The 19351-nt window shown below is 44.9% G+C and overlaps 1 protein-coding gene and 1 long non-coding RNA gene across 22 annotated transcripts in view; one reads left to right on the top strand and one right to left on the bottom strand.

The window, feature by feature from the left end:
• Nucleotides 1-19351, top strand: part of LOC105090704 (uncharacterized) — a 146553-nt gene that overhangs the window by 123952 nt on the left and 3250 nt on the right. The window contains exons 4-14 of one of the 4 annotated variants that reach the window (XR_010384957.1): nt 549-670; nt 1339-1423; nt 2212-2313; nt 3351-3678; nt 4028-4088; nt 4183-4298; nt 4787-4883; nt 5357-5623; nt 7874-7964; nt 8100-8856; nt 9765-19178. This is a non-coding gene — a long non-coding RNA (uncharacterized LOC105090704). Of the gene's footprint in view, nt 1-548; nt 671-1338; nt 1424-2211; nt 3679-4027; nt 4089-4182; nt 4299-4786; nt 4884-5356; nt 5624-7873; nt 7965-8099; nt 8857-9764; nt 19179-19351 lie in introns of all 4 variants that reach the window. The other 3 variants (XR_010384956.1, XR_010384958.1, XR_010384959.1) reach the window with 3 other exon arrangements.
• ARPP21 (cAMP regulated phosphoprotein 21) overlaps nt 1417-19351 on the bottom strand; it is a 151266-nt gene continuing 133331 nt past the window's right edge. For all 18 annotated transcript variants that reach the window (XM_031469884.2, XM_031469881.2, XM_031469883.2 and 15 more), the window contains 2 exons: nt 3465-3613; nt 1417-1696 (listed from right to left, as the gene is read on the bottom strand). In XM_031469884.2, the coding sequence (XP_031325744.2) occupies nt 1463-1696; nt 3465-3613 (383 nt within the window). In that variant the 3' untranslated portion in view covers nt 1417-1462. The remainder of the gene's footprint in view (nt 1697-3464; nt 3614-19351) is intronic.

Here is a 19351-nt window from a genome sequence, read left to right on the forward strand (position 1 = left end):
TAATCTAACAGAGAGAATGTGGTAATACGAGAAACAGCAGGAATTAACCAGATGCATTTTCCACATCTTTCTCATTGGTTAACAGTGGTTTTTAGGCAGAGCGTATAAAATACAAAATGTTAGTCATTATACCATCAGCGCCAAGGGAAAGCTGTGGGTTTTATTGCCCTATTAAATCTCTCCAGGGAAGGCCAAAGGTGATACTCAGAGTTCTGTTGCTATTTTTCAAAGGTTGTAATAAAGCGGTTTTACCTTCAGAATCTACAGGGAGGTAAACATTTGGAGATTAGACAGGAACAGCTTTGAATGTGTGTGTGTGTGTGTGAGTGTGAATGCTCTGTCTTTGTAACTGAAGTGTTGCTATATTTTACCATGTTTTAAAATATTAGGACAACTATTAATCACAGTAGCTCCTCTGAGATACTGACTCACTGGCAACACTAGTGACGGTTTACACTGGATACACTGTGCGTCCACTGTAATGGGTGGGATTAGACCTTGCCCCTCCCTTCTCATCTTCCTCTGAACGAAGACTTCTTGTTTTCCAGGTGTGCGATGAGCCTCGATGAAGGTGGAACAGGGTCTGGTCCAGGGCCACCGTTAGCCAGGACACAGCTTCTCCTTGTTGGTGAAGTACAGCTACACGCATTCAGTGGCCCTAAAACTAAAAGTAAGTTACACATTTTAAAAACGTGAAGTCAGGGAAAGAGAAGGATGTCATCTTATTTCCAGGACCCCTTGGCATCACTTCAGGGAACTGCAGTTCAGTGTTTGCTTACCAGTGTGAGGGCGGTCCCCCTGCAGCTCCCCGGAGCATCTTTTCTGTGCGTTACTCATGACATAGCTCCCACAGGGGCTAACAGTGAGCCATAAGCCCGCACGTACTGAAACAGAGAGTGAACCAAACCGGTGGTAAAAACATGACCTTCCTCCGTAAGGTCAAATAGCTTTATTTTCATTAAACACTACAATACATTATATATCCATTAAAAAAAGAAAACTCTATGGTGTATATAAATTATTCCTTCCATTCATCCTTTCTTTTCTTTTCCATTACAGCTTTGGTACAGTGTGATTTCAGTATATAATTTGTAAATACTTTTAGCATCACAAACTCAACACAAAGTACAAAACTAAGAATCCAAATTAGGGATATTATCGTCTACACAGTGGTGATCAGTGGTAGGAGAAAATCTTACCTTGATGAATTCATGTCACTAGCTAAGCTATAAAGGCATACCTAGCAGACATGACGGAAATATGCACCATTAACCAGCTAACGTGTGTATGAGTCTTTGTTTTTTGTTTGTTGTTGGTTTTTTTTTTTTTTTTAAACAGAATACCAGCAGCAGTCCTTCGCATGTGGAGTGCATACTTGAGTCCCCGGCGGCCTCTCCCACTTGCTCCCCTTCCCTTCCAGGCCGTGAGTACCGTCCTGAGAAGTGGACCATAGCCGGGGCGCTCAGAACTTGACCTGCCACCCGGCGTTGCTCACGCTGGCACAGTTTGTCCTGCAGCTGGAGGGGCAGTGAGGGCCAAGCAGCCTCAGGCTGTTCTGAGGGGTCGGCGGTGTGACGCTGCAGTACACGGGCACCCCCGTGGCCGGGAGAGGCCCTGGGCCCGCCTGGTTAGGCAGCATGACTGGCTGTTGGTAGGACTGCTGGGGCAGTCCTTGAGAACCCTGGGTCATTGGCACCTGTCAGGAGACACAGAAGAGAACCCTGGATGAACAGGTGGTTTTTGGATTTCCACTGAGCTACAGGGATGTCATCAAACACATTCAAGCTTTTGGGTTAGACCTGACAGGTCACCGAGCCTGCTCTGCCTTTGTTTTACTGAAGTCCAGTCAGTTCACAGCGTTGGGCTGCTGTCTGGTGCACAGCACAGGGCCCCAGTTACTTATATACAGATACGTGTATTTCTTTTCATATTCTTTTTCATTATCGGTTAGTACAAAGTACTGAATATAATGACCTATGCTGTACATACAGTAGAAAGAAGGACCCTGTTATTTTATCTTATATACAGTAGTTAGTGTTTGCTAATCCCAAACTCCCAATTTATCCCTTCCCCGCCTTTCCCCTTTGGTAACCATAAGTTTCTTTTCTAAGTCTATGAGTCTGTTTCTGCTTTGTAAATAAGTTCATTTGTGTCTTTTTATTAGATTCCACATATAAGTGATATCATATGGTATTTTTCTTTCTCTTTCAGGCTTGCTTCAAGCAGCATGACAATCTGCAGATCCATCCGTGTTGCTGCAGATGGCATTTCATTTTTTGTGGCTGAATAGTATTCCAGCATGTGTGTGTTTATGTATCTGTATGCGTGTGTGTGTGTATGTGTACATACATACATGTATGTACACACAAACAACTTCTGTATCCAGTCCTATCATTGGACATTTAGGCTGCTTTGGCGTCTTGGCTGTTGTACATAGATCAGCTCTACCTTTTATTGGCTGTTTAACACTGGACAACCTCTCTGATTCTCTAACTCCAACTCCATTTGCCTAATGACGCCTACTTCAGAGTGCCACAGGAAAGATGGCAGGGATGATGTCCAGTTTTGGGGGCATGTCTGGCTAGAAGTAAATGCTCAGAAGTGTTAGTTCCTTCCTCCTTCCTTCCTGCCTTGCTCCAGGCTCTAGGGACTACAGGCTAGACCTCCCATTCTGGATTTCTCTCAGTTTCGGAAGGCCATGCTCCCATTCTGGTCTTATGCAGACAGAGTGGCCTGGAGCCATTCAAGGTGTAAAAGGGTCGTTTGTCCCAGGGACCTCCCTCCTTCCCATCCTGCAGGTTAGAGAACATCTCACGGAGCTGGAGGTACAAACCGACGCACTGTGAAGGACTGTCAGTGCAGGAGGACCGAGGATCGGTTCTCTGGGGCCAGAAGTACCTGGTGCAGCTAAACTGAACGTAGTGCTTCCCTAGCCCTTCGGTTTCACTCCCCGTGTTTTTCAGGGTATGAAGTACAGAAAGGGGCACTTTTTAAATACTCATTGTGGGCTTAGTCTGGAAAATGCAGTTGTTAGGTCGGAGAAACGCCCTCTGAATCTGAGATGCCACGTTAAAGTCTCCTGTAACTTACATTTGCAGTGAACTACAGTTTCTTTGTGTACAGAAACACAGGAAAATCTGTCACGGAGACTTTCTCCTAGTAAGTGCCATTTCAATAGAATGCCCGAAGCTCAGGAGGAGTAGCACTCCAAGGAATTTTTTTTCCCATAAATGGAAAGTTTATACGGAACCACACTTGGCAGGGAATTCAAAAGCCATTGTAGTTAGGTAGAAAATGGGAAATACCTATTTCTATATCTATTATAATCTTGACTCAAAATCTAACATCAGTGACTGCACCCAGCACCCACCCAGCAGGCCACCCGACTGGGAGACAGACCCACAGACTCTACTTTGGCAAATTCTACTTTATAAAGCACAGTTTTCCAAGCGCCTGACACACACCTGGTAAGAGGACATGGTTGGGTAGGAGACCATCACGCTCTGCACGGGAGCCCCCTGTGGGCTGCTCAGCACGCCCTGACTGGGAGGTGACTGCTGCACCCCCACGAGGCCTTGGAACCCCTGCTGACCAGACAGCACCGGCTGGTAACCTGTGAAGAGAAAAGCACCTTTTGAACTGGTTGTGCCAAGAAGAATGAAGACAGTATCGTTTGGGGTAAGAGCACTTGTTCACAGGGCAGCCTCCCAGCATTCAGCCTCTGCCCGTATCAGGACTGCTTGTTTCCTACAGATCATTTTTTGCTGCTTAGAGTGGACCATGATGACTCCAAAAAATCCACTGATATTTCTGTCCTTAAGAAGGGTCCAGTGAGCACGCTGTGACGTGGTGAATGTCTCCTGGTGCAGACGTCAGTTGACAGTTGCACATTACACCTTTCGTATTTGGTTTCTGCTTTGGCAGCAGGGATATTTGGAGAAGTCTCCCATTATCAGGGTTGTTTTTCCTAATTAAATCGACTCATTCTCTTACCCTCTGACTTTTCTGCACTACCTCACTCACACAGAGATTTCCAAACAGCCTGTCAACGTAGGACGCATTCTATTTCCGAGGCCCTACTGAACAGTGTGAGTCACTACCCTACATAATTCGATGTTCATTGCTGTAGGAAAAAACAACAGTGAGTGAAATGTTGTTGCTTTTATTCTGTTTCACCACTAGCTCCTGAGGACATTCTGGCAAAACACTCCACTAAACGACCATGGCCATATACTAGATAATACAGAATACAGCAGTTAAAGACTGTGTCTGTTCATTTCCATCCAGTGGGCCAACTGGTAAGGTTTCTTTTCTTTCTTATTTTAATCCGTACCATAAGACGTGGTTTAAAATGCAGGCAGGCTGCAGGCTGTGAACTGTTTGTATAAATATTGGGAAGAAAGTTATGATGGGAGGTGAAAATGACATGGTGATAGAGAAATGAAACAGATTTACTTCCTGCTGCACAAGGAGAACCTTCCAGCTCCCATACTAACTGTACTGTGGGCCCAGGAGTCAGTGGGACCCCTGTCTTAGTACATTTCTCAGAGAAGAAAATCTAGGATTTTAAAGATTCTACAACACAAAGTTTTACAACCAGATTTTTAAAATAGAAATGAAGAGTAAAGAAAAATTCCTAATCAATGTGTATTGTTTATAAACAGCCTGTGTTTTGAGTGCCTAGGAGAGTTTGAACGGAGGAAGGGTGAAAATCATAATATACTCTTCAAAACAGGCAACACTTTGAGAGCCTTTTCTGACAGAAAAATGTTTTCACTCATCCTAGAAATACTGCGGAACCAAGGCCGGCGAATAGTCACTGAATTAGAGCAGACCAAGAGTGGGGACTAGCCCCGTGGGGAAGCCCGCCCGTGCCCGCACTGGTAAGCAGACCAAGCGTGTCATCTGGGAAGTCATCCTTTGACCCTCGTCACGTGCCCCATTATTTTATGTTCACGTTACTCACCTGACTTCATTTTCATAGTTAACTTACTGACTGACTTTAAATTCTTACAAAGACACCACACATATTAAGACTGTCATGAAAGGTGATGACCATCTTCCCCCCAGCTGCGCTGTGTCTGTGGTTCACAGTCCAGGCCTTCCTTTCATATGCTCTGCGGGTCTATTTGATACCAGTAACGTCGGCTCAGAGGAGTTACACGTGTTCTATATTGTGTACAATATGGAACAGTATTTGCAGTTTATATAATACAGAAAAGTCATCAGACTTGGGAACAAGAGCTGTGCCTTAAAAGGCCACGCCAGGGTGGCATTCTGCCGCCCAGGATGCCTTATGTGCAAGAGAGAAATTTCTTTGAACATTAGTTGCAAAAAACTTTTATTTTCCGTTTAGATACCCCACTCTAATTCATGTATCCACTGACCCTGAAAAATGGCTGTTGCTGTTTTACCGTTACGAAGACATTTTTTTCTGGGCACGTCCAATTCACTGGCGCAAGAACTGTTACGTACGTAAGAAAATACCTCGGTCTGAATGCACGTGCCCGACAGCCCTCCTCCCCGCTTCCTGGGGGGCAGCAGAGAGCAGGCGTGTGAGCACACTCTCACGTCTGTGCATTGGACAACAGAAGGGAGCCTTATTTCTGGCTGAAGATTCAAGGTACAGGTTGAAAATGAGAGAAATGTCTTTTAAAACCCTGACTTATATCTGGTCTTGGGGTAATAGCCTAGTTGGTCCACGGTCCCGTGGCAGAAGCCGCACGGCCAGTATGCAGAGGAAAAGAGGGGAGGGGGCGGGCAGGGAAGGGACGGTGGCTCACATGGAGAGATGGTATGTTTGCTTACTGCCCCCCATCTGTCCAAAACAAAATTGGAGTGAAGGGAAAGATAAGTCTGATAACAGAGCTGTTAAGGTGAACAGAATACGGAGCATCTTGTTTGGAAAAGGAAGCTAGTATCAAATAATACTCAAGGAAAGGAAAGGGAGGAGGTCGGGTGGTGTCATCCCAGGAAAGGTGCAGGGCCTGGGAGGGGGCAGTTCACTTCTGTGGCGTGCAGGGAGGCCTCCCCCGCCTGATGATTTGTGAACTTTAAATGTGCATTCGTGCACAGCAGTGGGCCACCCACTCTGCACAGGGCTTCCCACAGTACATATACTTCAGGCAAATAGATTTACGTGGGGAATGAAGAACGCTGTACATTTTCCAAAGGAAAACTTAAGTGTAAGGAAAGGCCAATTTATATTCATGAATGCCATTCACTCCTCAGTTTGCTCTCCAGGCAAGAAATTTACACTGGAAGCGGTTTAATTGGAGGTACCCGTATCTTTACATGATATGACAGAAGGTAGGCAGCAGAACAGAATGGTCCTGGAGGTGGAAGGCTGGAAGGGGCATCCTCGCCCCGGTCCAGGGATGGGGCGATAGAAGCGTGAGCACAGTGCCCTGAGAGGGGGCCGGCGGGGCCTGCCCGGGACACCGTCCACCTGAAGGCGGAGAGGGCAGTGCTGCTGGGAACCTGCTTATCATCTCATCTGTTGAAATGAGAAATATGTTCCAGTTTGTCAGTTCTTAGTGGTGAAATGATCAGATTTTCGCATTTGTGGAGGATTAGCAAGCTCTAATGCATCTTACAAAACAGAGACAGCAACAGTGTCTGCCCTGCAGAAGAGCGTAAAGATTTTCAAGTCACACGCATCATTTATTTTCTGGGGTTAAAAAGGATAGGAATGGACAAATGCCTCCTAGCCAGTAGAAGAGGAAGCTCTACTAAAATTGAGAGATTATAAAATTTTAAATGTCCAGATCTTACAAATCTGAAAATTCAATATTGTTTCACCTGAAATACGGCAGTAATTGCATACTATTTGTAGTTTGAGGCTAATTCAGGAATATTCTGTCCAGGAAATGTTTCTCTTGATGTAGCACATTTATGAAAAAGCAGAATGGAAACTGATTCAGAATTAAAAATTGAAGATTGTGAGGGCCATGATTTTAAGTTAAGTTCTAATTGAGCACTCTGTAACAGCGTCAGCACGTTAGAAGTGAGTGAAACGACACAGTCATAGCCTGTACTTTCAGGGTTTTGTCTCCCTGGCTCTTGTTAGTTATGAAGTTTGAAGTGTGACAAATATCTACAGAGCAAAGTCGTTGAGAACTGGACAGCCCTCATCACCCCCCAAGTCAAGTCCGCCCAAGCCGTGTAATTCTCCTGTTGTGTTGAGTGAAGTATTCTTAATAGGGGGCAGACCGTCTTTTCAAATGATGAAAGTTAATAAATACTCAATATAAAACATCTTGTATCTTGAATGACCCAACGTACACATATTGCTTCAGGTTTCTAAGGAACCAACAAACTGATTCTCAATTCAAACTCTGCCCTTCATACATGGTTTGCAGATGGAATTATAGTGGTTCAGCTGTGGCATTGCTGGTGAAAAATACGAAAAAAGAAAAATGCTTATTTAGGACTGGCTTCTAACCCTTCGCAGACTTTTAATAGTTCACACAGTGCACTATTTTCTACATTTGCCCAGTTCTGTTCCTTGGTTTCCTATCAATTCCTCCACACTTTCATCTTCTTGAAAGATTTTCCGTTACAGGGGCGCTAACCAGCTCTGTTTGTTGATGACTTACTCTGATCCAAACAACAAATTAAGCCCTTGGACTCTGCTGTCACAGCAATCCTGGGAGGCAGTCAGTGTTATTAAACTCCTTTTGACAAAAGAGACAACTGTGACTCAGAGAGATGGAGAAACCTGTCAGGGTCAGCCAGCCAGGAGGAGGGAGAGTTAGAATTTAAGCTATGGTGTTCTGACGGGCCACATTCTCCCAGCTCGCATACCTCTCATACCTGAACGTAATCCCTGGAGTGTGGCAGGTACTCAGCTCATGAACTGTTTTCTCAACAGTTAAAACAATGAAGGAGAGAGGACAAGAGTTATGACCCACAGTCTGTTGAACAAGATCTTGCTAGTGTTGAAGAACAAAAGAAAATTGAAGGTGAGGCATAGCCACCCGGTCAGTATCAACTCATGTCACTCAGACGGTCAGCTTGTGTGGGGTGGGGGGAGTCAGAGGGCTTCTGGTCCCTTCCTTTACTTGATCAGTTTCTAATAAGTGGATACTTTGTTCCAGCTACTAGGACCATTTAAAACAATGGCCCTCCACACAATTGTTGAAGACCGTCTATACTCCGGATTGTTTTCTCAACGTGCTCTCCAAATACCACGTTAAAGAAATACTTACCTGCACAGGAAATGTAACATCAGTTCTGTTACGTGACTGCAGAAGGCAACCGGCTGCCCCCACCCCGGGAAAGTCAGTGGGCCTTTGGAGACAAAAAGAGCCTTGATGGTAGGTGAAAGAAGACATACAGAAACTGCAAAGCCACCTGGCCTGTCACGTAGAGGCCTGGAGAAGTCACGACCCCCTGGCCACTGAGAGATGGCTGTACTCTGGGAGTTCAGAGACTGCGCTCATCATCTTGCTAATTCTGTGAACACCATGGATTCGTTCCCCAGCTTACGGCTTTACGAGGGCAGTGTCTCTGCGACAGGGGGCCTCTCTGGCTTCATCTGCCTGCAGCACCTCAGCGCTCCCAGGAGCGCTGGCGGCGGGGAGTAGATACGCTGTATGATGTCACAGTGTCTCTGGCTTCCTGGAAGAGGTACCACCCACCAGACGTTTCAGAGAAGCGGACTCGGGATGCTGGATGCCCTCATGTGGAGGGCAGACACCCGGACAGCTCCACAGGCACAGAGGCCTCCCAGAGCCCGGGGGTCCGCGGCCCCAAGGCAGGCCCCCGACTCCTGGGCCTTCACACGCTGTCCTCCTGCTCCTCGGAGCTGGCTCCCAGAGTGGAGGTTAAGTGGGGTCAGCTCTGAAAAGCAAGGTGGGTATCTTTTGAAGCATTTTGCCTCTGTGTAAACCTCCCAGTTTATGTGACCTAAAACCCTACATAGGATTTTTTAAAACAAGAAAGCAGTACGCGGGAGGGTATGGCTCAGTGGTGGAGCACGTGCTTGGCATGCACGAGTCCTGGGTTCAGTCCCAGTATCTCCTCTAAAAAAACACTTAATTTCTCCCCTGCACCAAAAAAGAAAGCAGTACAGGTTGGATTGGAAAGGCATTTTTCTTTTTTTTTAATCTTCAAACATGTCAAAAAAGTAAGACATAGGATAAAAATACTTAGCCTGGACCTCACAATAAGACACTATTTTTTTTGTTCTATATGAAGAGACTGTAAGACAGTCCAAAAAATTAAAAAAAGGGAGTATAAAAAATTGCCCTTTTTTGGAGGGGGGGGGTGGCTATTGAAGCCCAGTGACCTTTTTTCAGCTTTGTGTAAACGTTTGCCTTCGCTGCATTTACTGGCAGTGTCTGCATCTATCCTCTTTCTTTTCCTCGCCATTTATCATGTGGTGGTTTTAATTCCCCAGGAGCAGGGTGGGCTGCAGGGATGCTGCCTGGGGACGGAGCGGGTGCAGCACCTGGCCCGGGGAGGGCCAGTCCGTCCTAATGAATTTGAGGAAAGCTGAAGTGAAACGAGGCTTCCTGGAGCCATCGTTTGTCTTCCTACTTGCTCTTTTGCTCATTAGCTTTCATACTGCACAGAGTGTAATTCCCCTGAGAACACCCACGCATGGGTCATTTTCTAATGGCCGTACACATCAGATGAACCGTCCTGTCACTGCAAGCTCGGGGGCCTCTTCCTCACAGTTACTCCATCCTGCTCCATGTTATCGCAAGTACAAAGCTGGCTTGCTTTCTCTTTCTTTCTTTCTTCTTTTTTTAAATCAGGGCAAACATGAGAGACACCGTTAAATGACTACAGGAATGGATCATGCACAGAATTTCAATGAATGCCTCTGAGGGACACCAGCACTGAATTCCATTTTAAATGGAAGAGGCTGTCATATTATTGAAGTAATTCTCTGAACTTTCCTGGCCCCGAGTGCTGTGCTGACAGCCAGAGAGCTTCCACAACCCAGAGGGAGAAGAGCTGCATGAAAGACTCACAGGCTTTCTACCTTCCTAATGAGGCTGTGTGGTTTGGAGGACCAGGTGGCATTCTCGCGTGTCTGCACCTCTTCCGGTGTTAATTACGGACACACTTACCCGGGGCCGGGTGGCAGCAAACTGTTGTTGAGGCACCTGGAGGTGTTCTTTCCCTGGACTAAGGTGGGGGCAAAGTCAAGACGGAGCTGACGCTTTTAATTCCCCACAGTCACACTCCCTCTGATGGATGATTTCAGTGACACAATGCTTTTGATCTGCTGCTAGAACAGGATAATCATGAGGTCAGAAGTCACGGGGTCGAGATTTCTGGTCAAGATGGCAGAGCAGTAGGACCATGAGCTCGTCTCTCCCCTTGTGACTGCGACAAAACCACAACTGACTGTTAAACAACCATGGGAAGAAAAAGACTGGAACCTAGCAAAAAAGATCCTCTTGAACTGGAAACATAAAGAGGGAACCACAGTGGAACAGCAGGAGAGGTGCGCTTGTGATATAACCGGGCCCCATTCCCCCCGGGTGGGCGACCCACAAGCTGAAGAGTATTGAGGTCACAGAGGCCTCCCACAGGAGAGCGCTGAGCCCCCAGTCAGGCTCCCCAGCCCAGGGGAGCATTGGGAGGGGAGACCCCGGAACAGCTGGTTTTGAAGGCCAGGGGGCCTTAGCTCTAGGAGCCCCACTGGACTTGGGGGAACAGAATTCATTCTCTGAGGAAGTGCACACACCATCTCACGCGTGCCAGGTCTAAGGGCAGAGGCAGTGATTTTATAGGTACCTGGGCCAGAAATGCCAGCTGGTTTTGTGAAGTCTCCTGGGGAGGTAGGGGACGGCTGTGGCTCACCCAGGGGACATAAAAGCTGGTGGCAGACATTCCGAGTGTGTTCATCTACATGAGCTTTCCTGGAGGCTGACATCTTGCTTGGGTCATTAGCGCCAGGACCTAGCCCCATCCAACAGCCTGTAGGCTTAAGGGCTGGGAAACCTCAGGCCAAACAACATACTGGGTGGGAACACAGCCCCCCCCCCCCCCCATCAGCAGACTTCCTGAGCCACAAACGCCTCTAGACACACCCCAACTCCTCCTGCCAGGAAACCTGCACAAGCCTCTAGTCCAGCCTCACCCACCAGGGGGAAGATACCAGAAATAAGAAAACAGCCACCCCACAGCCTGTGGAATTACCCACAAACACAGGCCTGACTCTGCCCTGGCCCTTGGGTGACAAGAGGGGAGTGTATGTACTGCTGGGACACACAGGGCATCTCTCACAAGAGGGCCACTTCTCCACAAGGTTGAGAAGTGGAACTGACCTACCTAGAAATACAGATAGGAAGTTAGACAAGATGAGGCACAGAGGAACATCTCCCAGGCCGAGGCACAAGATAAAATCCCGGAAGAGGAAATGAGGGATGAGGAGGCAAGCCCTCTGTCTGAGAGAGAGAGAGTGTAGAGTTATGATGGTGAAGATGTTAAGAGAACTCAGGAGGAGCAGATACACACAGAGTAAAGTTTTTAGCAAAGAGTTGAAAAACATAAATAATACCCAGAGTTGAGGAGTAAAATTACTGAAATGAGTAACACAGTAGAAGAAACCAAGAATAGACTAAATGAGGCAGAAGAACAGATCAATGAGCTCGAAGACAGATTAGTGGAAATAACTACTGCAGAACAGAAAAAAGAATAAAAAGAAATGAGGATAGTTTAAGAGAACTCTGGGATGTCATGAAAGACACTAATACTCATTACAGGGGTCCCAGAAAGAGGAGAGAGGGACAAAGGGCTTGAGAAAAGTTTTGAAGAGGTAATAACCTTGGGAAAGGAAAGTGTCACCCAAGTCCAGGAAGTGCAGAGAGTCCCACACAGGCTCAGCCCAAAGAGGAGCACACCAAGGTCCACAGTAATCAGATTTACAGGTCTTAGGGAAAAACACTAAAATCAGCAAGAAAAAGCAACAAATAACATACAAGGGAACTCTCCATAAGGTTGGTTATCAGCTGATTTTTCAGAAACTACAGGCCAGAAGGGAGGGAGGGGCACAATACACTTAAAGTGATAAAAAGGAGAAACTTATAACCAAGAATACTTTTCCCAGCAAGCCTCTTGCGTAGACTTCATGGAGAAATCAAAAGCTTCACAGATAAACAAAAGGTGAAAGAATTCAACACTACCAAACCAGCTTTACAACACATGTTTAAGGAAATTCACTAGTCATCAAACCACAAGAAGAGAGAACGAAAAGAAGAGAAAAAGACCTACAAAAACAAACCCAGAACAATTTTTTAAATGGCAATAAGAATATACATCATAATAATTACCTTAAATGTAAATGGAGTAAATGATCCAAACAAAAGACACAGACTAGCTGAATGGCTACAAAAAGAAGACCCAGTATCTGCTGTCTACAGGAGACCCACCTCAGAGGCAGAGACACATGCAGGCTGCAAGTGAGGCGATGGAAAAAGATACTCCACGCAGACAGAAGCCTGAGGAAAGCTAGTAGCAATACTTACATCAGACAAAACAATTTGAAGACTGTTACGAGAGACAGAGGAGGACACTACATAATGTTCAAGGGACCAATCCAAGAAGAGGATATAACCATTGTAAATATATATGCACCCAACAGAGGAGCACCTCACTATAATAGGCAAGTGTTAACAGACATAAAAGGAGAAATTGACAGTAACAGTGGGGACCTTAACACCCCACTCCCATCAGACAGAGCATTCAGTCAGTCAGTCAGTCAATAAGGAAATACAGGCACATTGGACCAGATGGACTTAATTGAGATCTGTAGAACATTCCATCCTAAAGCAGCAGAACACACATTCTTCTCAGGTGCACATGGAACATTCTCCAGAATCAACCACATGCTGGCCCACGAAGCCAGCCTCAGTGAGTGTAAGAAAACTGGAGTCATACCAAGTGTCTTTTCCAGCCATAATGCTAAGGTTAGAAATCATCTACAAGAAAACAATTGCAAAAACTGCAAACACATGGTGGCTAAATGATATGCTACTAAACCACCAACAGATCACTGAAGAAATCAAAGAGGAAACAAAAACTACTTTGAGAGAAATGAAAACAAAAACGCATCGATCCAGAACCTCTGGGATGCAGCAAAAGCAGTTCTAAGATGGATGTTTATAGCAATACAAGCTTACCTCAGGAAACGTGAAAAATCTCAAGTAAACTACCCAACCTTATACCTAAAGCAGCTAGAGACAGAAGAACAAACAAAACCTAAAGTTAGTAGCAGAAATAAATGAAATAGAGACTAAAAATACACCAAGAGATCAATGAAACTGTAAGCTGGTTCTTTGAAAAGATAAACAAGACCGATAAACCTTTAGTCAGAATCATCAAAAAAGGGGGGGGGGTCCAAATCAATAAAGAGAGATTACAGCCGATACCACAGAAATACAAGGGAGCATAAGAGGCTGCTATGAGCAACTATACACCAAGAAAAAGGACAACCTAGAAGAAATGGACAATTTCTTAGAAAGGTTCAATCTGACAGGAGTGAACCAGGAAGAAATAGACTGTGAAGACCAGTCACCAGAACTTAAATTGAATCCGCAATCTAAAAACTCCCACCGAACAAATGTCCAGGACCAGATAGCATCAAAGGTGAGTTCTACCACCATTTAGAGAAGAGTTAACACCCACTCTGAAACTATTCCAAGAAATTGCAGAGGAAGGAACATTTCCAAACTCATTCTATGAGGTCATCATTACCCTGATACCAAAACCAGACAAAGATGTCGCACACACAAAAATTATGGGCACACATGAATATAGAGGGAAGTCGACTCCAACAGTGCATTAAAGGGATCAGACATCATGATCAAGCAGGATTTATCCCAGGGATGCACGGAGTTTTCAGCATCTGCAGATCAGTGTGAAACACCACAGTAACAAACTGAAGAGTAAAAACTGTATGATCATTCCAATAAATGCAGAAAAAGCTTTTGATAAAATTCCGACATTCATTGATGAAAACTTCAGAAAGTGGGCGGAGACAGAATATATCTCAACATAACAAAGGCCATATATGACAAACCCACAGCTAACATTATACTTAACAGGGAAAAGCTGAAGGCATTTCCTCTAAGATCAGGAACAAGACGAGGATGACCACTCTCACTTTTATTTGCTATGGTTTGGACCTCCAAAATAATATTAATCAGTCGGAGAAAAAAAAAAAAAAGAAATGAATCCAAATTGGAAAGGAAGAAGTAAAGTGTCACTATTTGCAGATGACATGACACTACACATAGAAAACCCTAAAGAAGCGGCCAGAAAACTACTGTAACTCATCAATGAATTTGGCAGAGTTGCAGGATACAAAATTAATATACAGAAATTAGTTGCATTTCTATACACTAGCAGTTAAGTAGCAGAAAAAGAAATTAAGGAAACAGTAACATTTACCATTGCACCAAAAAGAATAAAATACCTAGGAATAAACCTACCCCAGGAGGCAAGAGACCTGTACTCTGAAAACTAAGACATTGATGAAAAAAACTGAAGACAACATAAACAGATGGAAAGATATACTGTGTTCTTAGATTAGAAGAATCAATACTGTTAACATGGCCATACTACCGAGGCAATGTGCAGACTCGGTGCAATCCCTATCAAATTACCAATGACACCTTTCACAGAGCTGGAACAAAAAAAAGTTAAAATTTGGATGGAGACACAAAAGACCCCGAATAGCCAAAACAATCCTAAAAAGAGGAATGGAGCTGGGGGAAGTCATGCTCCCTGACTTCAGACTATACTGAAAACTACAGTGATCAAAACAAACAGGATAGAAAGCCCCCAAATAAACCCACACACTTATGGTCAATTCATCTCCGATAAAGCGGGCAGGAATACACCATGGAGAAAAGACAGTCTCTTCAATAAGTGGTGCTGGGAAAACTGGACCCCTATCTGTTAAAGACCAAAATTAGAACATTCTCTAATACCATATACAAAAATAAACTCAAAATGGATTCAACTTAATTTGTTTTATATTAAAGATGTATTTTTTTAAATTGTTCTTATTTGGGGTGGGGGAGGTAATTAGGTTTATTTTTTTAATGGAGGTACTGGAGACTGAACCTAGGACCTGGTGCTTACTAGGCACATACTCTACCACAGACTATACCTTTAAATGTAAGATAGTATAAAATTCCTAGAGTAAAACATGGGCAGAACACTCTTGGACATAAATCACAGCAATATATTTTTGGAACGAGCTCCTGGAGTAATGGAAATAAAAGTGAAAATAAACAAATGGGACCTAATTAAAAGCTTTTGCACAGTTAAGGATACCATCAACAGAACAAAAAGACAACCTACAGGATGGGACAGAATAGTTGGAAATGATGCAACAGACAAGGGACTAATTTCCAAAATACACAAACAACTCATACACCTTAATATCAAAAAACAAGCAACCCAATCAACAAATGGGCAGAAGAACTAAACAGACACCTCTCCAAAGAAGACATACAGATGGCTAACAAGCAGATGAAAAGATGCTCAACATCACTGATTGTTAGAGAAATGCAAATCAAAACTACAATGAGGTATCACCTCACAACAGTCAGAATGGCCATCATTCAAAGGACTACAAATGATAAATGCTGGAGAGGCTGTGGAGCAAAAGGAAACCTCCTACACCGTTGGTGGGAATGTAAATTAGTGCAGTCACTTTGGAGGACAGTGTGGCAGTTCCTTAAAAAAACTAAAAATAGACTTCCCATATGATCCAGCAATCCCCCTCCTGGGCATATATCTGGAGAAAAATCTAATTCAGAAAGACATTTACACCCCAGTGTTCACAGCAGCACTATTTACAATAGCCAAGACATGGAAACAACCCATATGTCTATCAACAGATGACTGGTTAAATAAGGTGTGGTATGTTTATACAATGGAATACTACTCAGCCATAAAAAAGAATACAATAATGCTATTTGCAGCAACATGGATGGACCCAGAGATCATCATTCTAAGTGAAGTGAGCCAGAAAGAGAAAGAAAAATACATATTACTCCTATGTGGAATCTTAAATAAAAAAAGAAAAACTAACTTACCAAATAAACAGACTCACAGACATAAAAGACAAACTTGTGGTTACCAGGGGTGGGGGTGGGGAAGGTATAGATTGGGAGTTAGAGATTTGCTGATACCAACTAATATATATAAAATAGATAAACAAGTTCAGACTGTATAGCACAGGGAGCTATATTCAATATCTTGTAGTAACATGGTGAAAAGGAATATGAAAATGAATATATGAATGTCTATGTATCACTAGCAGTATGCTGTACACGAGAAGTTCACACATTGTTAACTGACTGTACTTCAAGTAAAAAACACACACACACACACAACAAACGTCGTATAAACGGATGATTCTACCCATAACCAATGTTTTCTAAGAAAATTTGGGGATAAACATTAGTAAAGTTTTCACTATAGACTTTAGGAAACATTACTTCTAATTCCCAGTTATTCTGTCTCTTCATCAATATTCCAGCAGGTCCCCCCACAGTAAAGTCTGGGCACCCGATAATATCACAACTCCAAGTAACAAAGAGATAACTTCCTGTTCATCTACATAATCAAATTCTGATTATCCTTGCTAACAGCAACAAGGACAGTCTTTAATATCACCACGTGGAGGACTGTTATTTAAAAGCTTGGCTTTTATCTGGATTGAGACAACAGTTAGAAATCTTCAGCCCTGGCCACACAAAGACAAACGTGCTTCCCTTTTCAGCTGCTGGGATGGGAGGGTATGGTCACACTGAAATCCTACTGCACAGCAATGAAAGTGAAAAATAAACTTGAAGAACAAGAGGTCTGTTGTGAAAACTTTCAGTCACGCCTCGAAGGCAGGCTGTCTCCACCATGACAAAGCAGTTTCCTTTTTTTAATGGCCTGCTCCAGGGTAGGAAGAGAGATGACTCAGATCATTTGCTGCCGGCTCCCCTCCCCCCAAGGCAGGCCAGAGTAACAACCCTTTCATCATGGTGAAACGCTTCATCAGCACCCAGCAGAGCAGGAGCCGTCTAAGACAGTCACAGCCTTTGTTGCCTGCTGTCTTCCACTTGATGAGCTGATGCAAACACACTGGGTCAAGGAGAACCAGCTGAGGAGCTGAGTTCTGTCCTTGGCGGGACACCAGGCTACTCTTAGAAGGACCGAAGGACTGAGAGGGTGCTCAGCCAGGCCCATGCTTCCCAATGAGGTTAGCATGCTGCCTTCTCACAGCTTTGGATTCTCGAGGTTCCTGCCGCTCAGTCCTGCCTCATTATCTCGCTCCACCTCTGAGTGCCTGCTTCCCGCCCTGCGGGGACGACTCCCCCTGGTCTATGGTTTGCAACATTTTCCTGTCTCTGAATAAGCTGGTTATGTAAACCAGTGAAAAGACATGGCTAGGTTCCAACCCCCAGGGGTTCTCATTCGGTAGGCCTGGGTGGAGCCTGAGAATGTGCCTTCCTGACAAGTTCCCAGGGGAGGCTGATGCTGCGGGTTTGGGGACCACACTGGAATCACTACCAGGCCTCGGCTCTCTAGAAACCTTCTTCCTGGATCCTTCTCGTTTAATTCACTTCATAGAGTGGGTGATGGGATCTGGCACCTCACACCCTCTGGGGGGCCATCTCTCCCCCTCTGACTTCATTTTCCTTATCTGTAAAATGGGGACAATCCTTTCCTTAAGAGGTGTCAGTCCTAAGACCCCTCTTGTAAGACACATCCCAGGGACTGAGTATCTGGCAACGACCAGTGTGCCTGGCTGCCCTTTCTTTGCCCTCCCCTTGCACTTTCCACCTAGTATGAACTTGACTTAAATTGTATTACTCATTGAGGTCCTGCCTCCCAGATTAGATTATAATTTGGAAAAGGATGTGAATCTTAAGCATCTCGGCTCTAGCCCCGAATTCTACGTTCAACGCCTCAAGGACATTTATTGATGATGTTGATAAAGAAACCACCCTCACTGCACTCACCCTAAATGACTCCCACAGTGCCACATAATGGAAAACAAGCCAACAAGCAAAAAGCCTGAAGGAAAAGAATGAAGAAGCAATGGACTCAGAACAGAGAGCCCTGATCCCTGCTGAGGCACGCAAGGTGGCCAAAGGGAAATAATTTATAACCATCACAGCAGAATAAAGACAAAGCTGACCAGATGCCAACTATTCTCTTACCCCTTTGCCTCTGGAAAATAGGAATTATTTCCTGCAGCAAATCAAGAAGGCCCAGCACAGTCTTCTAATTCCATCTGATGCTATGGGGAGGATGGACGCAGGGACAGGCCCCAAAAAGGAAAGGAGGAAATGCGGGGTGGGGCTTGAAAGCGGGGTGGGAGGGGAAGAAAATGCACCCGAGACGTCCTCTGGCATTCTCAGATCTATCTGTTAGCACTTGGCGAGGCACCTGGGAAACCAAACCGGATTTCTGCAGCCTCGTATCTTTTGGACGTAACTGCGAGTTTGCTGACTGATGCTGATGCTCCCTTGCAACTGTTCCTCCATCTTCATCTGGCATAAAAGAACAGCAGACAGGAAGCCTGGACCTTCTGTCTTCCCCTCATCCAGAATACAGCTGAGTTCCTTCATTTTCTGTCTCTCCTTGGACCCCCTAAGCCTGCAGCCATGCAGCCTGAGTGGACAATGGACATGGAAGTCTCCTGGGCCGGCAAGCTCTGGGTGAGGAAGCTGAGGTTCAGACAGCTAAGAAGGCACCTGCAGGATCCCACACAGAATTTCTCATCGACTGGGGACTACATCCCATTTCCCTGTTAGTCACTTTGCCAGCATCCATGCTATAGTGCTTCCTCAAAATAAGACAGACGGACTAAGAATATTTTTGTTTCCCAACCACACGTGTCAGCTCTGCCGCTGTTACATTACCACCACGAGCTTGGAGGATATGCCTTGTGTATTTAAACTGGAGCTCACAAACCTGTTTCCAGTAGCTCCCAGCAGACCTTTCTGAGATAAAACATGGGAGGGCGTCAGGCGGAAAGAAAATAAAAGTCTGGAGATTCAAGGGACTTATCATGAGTTGCAAAAAAAACAGCATCAAATCATCTCTTTTGAAATCATCAGCCCGATTGCACCCCAGTGTTGAGATACAGATATCAGCAGTCAGTCACTGACAGGCAGCATTCCCAGGAGGTCATGCAGTGGGTGAGTATAGAGCACGCCTGCACCAACTCAAACCAGGGGACGCCCGCGTTCCCCTTTCTTCATCCAAGCTAATGGTATCTTTACTGCGTGTACCTGTCTGTGCTAACTGAGCTCAGCCCTTTAGAAGTGGGTGCCTTTATCAGTCTCATTTTACAGAGGATGGAAATGAAGCA

The sequence above is a fragment of the Camelus dromedarius genome, chromosome 17 (genome assembly GCF_036321535.1).
Source record: "Camelus dromedarius isolate mCamDro1 chromosome 17, mCamDro1.pat, whole genome shotgun sequence".
NCBI classification, from domain to species: domain Eukaryota; kingdom Metazoa; phylum Chordata; class Mammalia; order Artiodactyla; family Camelidae; genus Camelus; species Camelus dromedarius.